General features: G+C 54.6%; 1 protein-coding gene across 1 annotated transcript; it reads right to left on the reverse strand.

The window, feature by feature from the left end:
* Positions 1-4580: 4580 nt before the first annotated feature.
* LOC136355108 (proline-rich receptor-like protein kinase PERK2) lies at positions 4581-5691 on the reverse strand. The gene has a single exon (XM_066307265.1). It carries the CDS (start codon positions 5529-5531, stop codon positions 4581-4583), a length of 951 nt encoding a protein of 316 aa, XP_066163362.1. The 5' UTR covers positions 5532-5691.
* Positions 5692-7155: the final 1464 nt, after the last annotated feature.

Consider the following 7155-nt stretch of genomic DNA (forward strand, 5'->3'; position numbering starts at 1 on the left):
ATTCCACCATAAACCAACAATTCCATAGTGTCCAAATGATATGAATATTCCCAAAGTCTAAAATTATAAAACCACCTAATGTTGTCCTATTAATCAGCGAAGCATCTACCTAAATTCATACTAGTGGAACCATGAATAGAGTACCCACTAGTTGGGGTTTTGTTTATCCTAGGGTGAACAAGGTAATAATAACAGTAGCAATAATAATGTCTTAACAAAGGTAAATAGGCATGGCTAAATAAAACAGTGATAACGCGGGAATTTAAATAAAGCGATCATGCATTAATTTAAATCAAAATAATTTTATAAACTGGGATTCAATATGCTCAAGGATGATGTGACTTGCGTTGCTCAGAGAGAACGGCCTTCCGAACCTTCGGCGACAACCACGAACCACGCTTCGGGAACCTCCGGAACGACGAAAGCTACGCGAAGCACACAAGCAAAGCTACAAGCCTATAAAGAAGCAATAACAATACATAAAAAGAAAGCACAGGGTTCTTTAGGTTATATCAAACATTAAGAGACTTGAACGGGTCGATTCGGAGCTCGCATGACCAAGATATGATCATCCGAAGTTTAATGCTGTTATATGGAGATTTGCGGATTATTATAATTAAGCTTTGCAACTATAAAACAGGTGTAAGCGCTAGCCTGGAAAAGACAGGAAGGCTGCGCCGTTGACATGCGGACCCCACATGTCAACCTAAAGGACCGCGGTAGACCGGGTACACAGAGACGGTCCTCGGGTCGACGGAAGCAGACCCCGTGTGTCAACCGAGGCGAGTGGCCGACAAACGGACTCCACTAAACACCACACGGCCTGCACACGTGGAAATCACGCGGCTACCGAGCGGGCACACTAACACGGACACTACACGGTCACCACCCGCACGCGTGAACGACTACCGACACCGGTACACGGGTACCGGGGCCGACAACCGCACAACGAGCACGGGCAACACCGAAAGGACGAGGACGGGGAAGCGAGAGGACGGATCCTTACCACCACGCGACGAGGCGCGGGAACGACAACGACGAACGGGCGCGGCGGAGACAGACGGGCACAACGGAGACGAACGGCGAGGGGACGGCTTCGGCGGCGATCCTTGGACGAAGGCGAGACGCGGCCGGCACAAGGCTTGACGACGCGGAGCCGAGGACGAAGACGAGGACGGGGCTGCAGCGGCTCGCTTGACGAACGCGGACGACGGACGAGAACGGCTCGACGGAGGGACGAACGCCACGACGATCGGGAACGACGAGAGGACGAGGACGACGACGACCGGGGCCGGCGAGGGGGCGACGAGGGACAGCCAGCAGTGGCTGCACGGAGACGGGGACGACGTGGAACACGCCTGTCGCGACCGGGAAAATTGCCTTTTCCCGAACGCTAGTGTATTAATCCCCGTCCCAGGAAAAGCCGGGGTACACCACACAAACATGATATAAAAGACACATCTTTATTATATCGACAATATTTACATTATTACAAAGGCACTTAAGGCCTGACAATCAAAAATAAACAGCAGCGGACTAGCGGGCCTACGGCTCCATCTTCACAAGCGCTCAACTGGGGTATAAGCCAGGACTCCACCTAAGACATCTTCCCCAAAGCTTCTCTTACTGAAGAGGGGAAGGATTGAGCAAGAATGAGTACAACCACAGTACTCAGCAAGCCACACCGGCAGATGCATGATTAATGCAAGGGAGGTACAAGGGAATAATAATATAGGGATTAAGTTTTGCAGTAAACAGCATTTAAAAGTCACTTAGTTGCCCAAAGCCATTTTGTAAAGACGATCCTAGAGCTACACAGTATTATTAAACAAGGCCGTGAACCCTCACGAACCTGCCTTAACCCAAGGCCTACGATGATTCGGACCGAACTGGCAACCCGACCTGGGTCCCAGCTCGTCCCAAGCCAACCCAGGCCAACCATTCCATATTTTAGTTGTTGAGCAAATTTTAAGAATTAAAACACTGACTTGGGTACATTGCTCGGCTTGCCCATATCCGAGGGCTCGGCTATTCGAATAGATTTACTCTGATCAGAGGTGTACATCTTTACCCACAAGACACATCTTTACTCCGCATTCCATGGCCTTGGAACCCGTCGTAAAGATGTGACATAACCCTTCACCCATCCTAGCCGTGAACAAAAGTACCGACCCAACCCTGCCTACGGCCGGTATCCCGGGACAGGCAGGCCAGGGTTGAGCCCCTAGCAACAAGATCTAGACCGGGTGCGCCACACACATAGGGGTGAGACCACCCGCGTACTAGTCCAGTGCCATGGCATCTCGACTAACGGGCACCGACCCGTGTAGTCTTCATTTGCCTAGACATCTCGATTACCGAGCCGCAGCTCGCGTAGCCTTCATTTGCCTCAGAGATATCCATCGTCGCAACGACTTCATCCATCTCTATCCGTGTCCTTTTGTTCAGGACTAGCCTGAGCACCGAGTTAAGCCTTACCCATTAGACATGTGGTTAGTACGGTAGTGCTTTGCAACAGAGGCCCGAGCTTAATCCTTATAGTGGCCGGGGTGCTACTTCCCACAACTGGCATGCACCCAAACCCCACCGAAAATAGGTTTTAGCGGTTTTGAAAGAGGAAGAGAGGTGTATGTCCAATTCCACCATAATCCAACAATTCCATAGTGTCCAAATGATATGAGAATTCCCAAAGTCTAAAGTTATAAAACCACCTAATGTTGCCTAATTAATCAGCGAGGCATCTACCTAAATTCATACTAGTGGAACCAGGAATAGAGTACCCACTAGTTGGGGTTTTTATTTTCCTAGGGTGAACAAGGTAATAATAACAATAACAATAATAATGTATTAACAAAGGTAAATAGGCATGGCTAAATAAAACAGTGATAACGCGGGAATTTAAATAAAGCAATAATGCAGTAATTTAAATCAAAATAATTTGATAAACTGGGATTCAATATGTTCAAGGATGATGTGACTTGCCTTGCTCGCTTTCCCAAACGCCGGCTTCAACTTCCACGAAGAGCGGATCTTCCGAAGCTGCAGCGTCTACACGACCAACGGAAAAGAAAAGGCTTTTACTCTAATAAACTCCATACAACAAGAAGGAACAAAGCACAAAAATGGGTTCTTGACTTCTTAAGGAAAAATTAGAGACTTGAACGGTCCAATTCCGAGTTCAAATGGCCAAGATATGGCCATTTGAAGTTTATATGCTCTTTAAATGGATATTTGCGAATTTCTTCATTTAAATTTTAATTAAAAAAAATCGGGTTTATTGCGTCAGCCGAGAGAGAGGGCGCGCGGACCGGGTCCACGGGAGTGGGGCCCACGCGTCAGCCTCTCGGTCCACGGTGGACCGGGAGCACGCGGCTGGCGGCGGTCGGCGCCGTGGGTCCCACGCGTCAACCGCACCCGCGGGCGCGGGCGGCTGACGGCCGGGCCCACTTGGCAGCCGCGAGGGCGCGCCCGAAGGCGGCCTCGCCGGCACGGCCGACGGGAGGCGGCACGACCGCGCCCCGATGGTCACCGCTGGCGACCACCGGCGCGGCGGAGCGGCGCCCGAGAGAGCGGAGAGGAGAGGGAAGCGAAAGGGCGGTCTTCGGCTCACCCCGGGTCGACGGCGACGACGGGAACGGCGGCCGAAGCGGAGGAAGGCGGCGGCGCGGTTCGGGACGGCGAGGGCGACGGTGCTCCGGCGGTCGGCGAGCGAAGCGGAGGGGTGGCCGAGGTCGACGGGGACGCGGCGAAGCCGATGGAGGTGACGCCGAGTGGGGAGGAGGTCCGGAGCGACGACGGCGGCGAACCGGAGCTCGGCGGCGACGGCGGAGAGAAGGTGCGACGGTGCGGGCTCGATTCCGACGGGGAGGAGAGACGGCGAGTGGCGGAAACGGAGGGGGAGAGCACGGGGAACGCTTATATAGCGTCGGGAGGGGGAGAGCGCGGCCGGAGAGGGAGGAAACGGGCGCGGAGATCTCGGCCGCCATTGATGGCGCCGGCGAGGTTTGCGGGAGCGATTCCGGACGAATCCGAGGGAGAGAGAGAGGGAAAAACGGGGGGAAAGAGAGAGGGAATCGCGGGGAATGATTCCCCCCTCATTATGGCGCGCGGGGACGGCGGGATGCGGCGGAATCCGCGGCGGCGGCGGCGCTAGGGCACGGGCGAGCGGCGGGAGCGGCGGGAGGAAGGCGATGACAGGTGGGCCCCACCCGTCAGCGAGGGCGGCGGGCGGGCCCGCCTGTCAGCGGCGCGCGCGCGGGGGAGGAGGCCGATGGGCCGCGGGGGAGAGGAAAGAGAGGGAGGGAGAGTTGGGCCGAGCCGGCCCAAGAGAGGAAGGGGGGGAAAAGAAGACTTTTAGGGATTTTTCTTTTTATAAAACCTTTTCAACTTTGTTTATTTCTTAATAATTATTATTCGTGCTCTGAAAATTCCACTAAAATTTGAGGGCTCCTTTTAGACCAAGGAGAATTTAACAAAAATTCTCCGGGCCACATTTGAATTTTTCTTGTACGTATTTTAGGGTTTGCCAATTTCTTTTCGAATTTTTAATTAATTCTATTATTCCTTTTAGAAAATGATTTTTATTTCGGGATGAATTTATCAGGACGTGACAACGCCGCTGCGATGACGTTGACGGAGGCGGCACCGCGAGACGACGAGCCGGGCGACCGACGGGACGTCGACGACGAGAACGAACGGAGACAACGACGATGGACCGCGGAGGGGTTCGGTCGAAGGGGAGGCGAGGCCGAGGGCGACCTTGCCGCTGCGATGCCGGAGGTGGTGGTGCCGCGGCTGACCGGTAAACAAGCGAGGAGGAACGGGCGGCCGGAGGACTCCGGCGAGGCGGGTGGAGGGGTTGGTGGCGACACGGCGGTGTTCCGGCGAAACCGAGGAGCAGCTGGAGGTGAGGACAACGCTGCGACGTCGACGGAGGAGATGGCGACGTCGATCGGCGTACCGGCGACGTACAGGAGCCGACCGGAGACCGGGAGGTACTGGACGCCGACGACGAGGCCACTCCGGCGAGCTTCGGGCGAGGAGGAGGTGATGCCGGGGAAGGAGGCGATGCCGCGGTGTCGAAGGAGGAGACGGCGGCGTCGATCGGCGCACCGGCGACGTACAGGAGCCGGCTGGAGGGAGTACAGTGGCACCAATGCCACTGGTTGCCGGCGGGGGCACCGTTCCGGCGATTTCCCCACAAATCGGAGGTGGCGCCGGGGAAGAGGAGGCGGCTGCGACGCTGGAGGAGGCGACGGCACGGCCGGCCGGTGCGCGGGCGAGGCGGCACAGGCGGCTGGAGGCGGCCGGCGGCGTGGGAGAGAGAGGAGGGCGGCGGGGAGATGGCTAGGGACCACGGGGAGGCTCGGGAGGGGGCTAAAACGAGAGAACGGGGGATGAGGATCCCATTTTATATGAGAAAAGAGGGAGCCGGCCACGGGGGAGGGCGGAACGGCGACGGGAATGGCGGCCGGCGGCCATGGTTGGTGGCCGGGAAAAGCGCGGCCGTTCCCGACGATTGGGGGCGCCATTCAAGAGGGAAATTGGGGGGAATTGAAGAGGATTCAATGGGGTTTAATTTCCCCTAATCAATTTGGAAAGAAGGGCATTGATTCGCGTGGATTTAAGGGAGGAACGGCGCTTGGTTTCCGGGGAGAGAGAGAGAGAGAAGGCCGGCTGGGGGAGGAAGACGATGACGACCTGGCGCGTGGGCCCCACGCGGTCAGGCGGCGTCGTCAGCGCGCGCACGCGCGCGGCACGGGCGGGAGGGCGGCTCGGCCTGGAGGGGGGGGTGCGGCTTGGGCCGGGCCGGCCGGGAGGGGGGGGGAGAGACAGCCCGGGAGAGAGAGGGAGGAGGGTGCTGGGCCGAGGGGAAGGGGGCCCAAGAGGAGGGAGAGAAGGAGAGGGAGAGAAAGAGAGGGAGGAATGGGAGACTTCGGCCGCGGGCCGAGGGGAGAGAGGGAGGACTTTGGGCCAGACTTGGCCCAAAGGAGGAAGGAGGGTTATTTTTAGGTTTTTCTTTTTAATAAACTTTGTTAATTGTTTTTGTTGCTTAATAATTATTTCCGGTGCTATAAAAATTCAAGTAAAATTTGAGGGCTCCTTTTAGACCAAGGAGAATTTAACAAAAATTCTCCGGGCCACATTTGAATTTTTCTTGCACGTATTTTAGTGTTTGCCAATTTCTTTTCGAATTTTAATTAATTCTATTATTCCTTTTAGCGAATGATTTTTAATTCGGGATGAATTTATCAGGACGTGACAGGAGGGTCCTCAGCAGAAAAGAAAAACACCAATGCGAACCGAAGATGAAGTCCGTAAGATGATCATTACCAGCACAGAATGGCCTCCACCAGGAATGACAAAACGTCAGAGAAGAAATACCTTCCGAGGTGCACCACAGTTGACAGAGCATCTTTTAGCTAATGGAGGTAGAGTGTCTGATAGTGAAGATTCAGATCAAGTCTCCTCAGATGATGAAGATGAGAAGTCTCCCCAAGGTTTCAACCAGAATAAAATGGAACGTAAGGCATGCTCTCGTTGTGGAGAAATCGGTCATGTTGCCAGCTCGTGTGCCACTACATGCGTTCATTGTGAGGAAGACCATCCACCCGACAGGTGTCCAACGAGCAGGATCACTTGTTTCTTTTGTGAAGGAACTGATCATGTACCAAAAGATTGTCAATTCAGTTTGCTGCTGACGAAGAAGATGGCCAACCAACCCGCCAGTTCCAACGGAGAGAAGCATCAAGATGGATGAAGTCGGGGGTCGATGGACATTCTCCAGGGCAAATGAAGGCTACACGAGCTGCGGCCCGGTAGTCGAGATGTCATGGCAGAGGGTTGGTGCCCTGCTGCTAGGGTGCTCAGTCCTGCCTGCCTGTCCCGGGTGTCCCGGCCGTAGGGGGATTGGGTCGGTACTCTTGTCTATGGCTAGGATGGGTTGGAAACTATGTCACGTCTTTCGTCTGTATACCGTGGTGGTATGTGGCACGTGGTTACACGTGAGGAAGATGTGTCTTGTGGGTAAAGATGTACACCTCTGATCAGAGTAAAACCTATTCGAATAGCCGCGCCCTCGGTTATGGGCAAGCCGAGCAATGTACCCAAGTTAGTGTTTTAATTCTTAAAACTTGCTTAACAACTAAAATATGG

This window comes from Oryza sativa, chromosome 2, assembly GCF_034140825.1.
Source record: "Oryza sativa Japonica Group chromosome 2, ASM3414082v1".
Taxonomy (NCBI): Eukaryota; Viridiplantae; Streptophyta; class Magnoliopsida; order Poales; family Poaceae; genus Oryza; species Oryza sativa.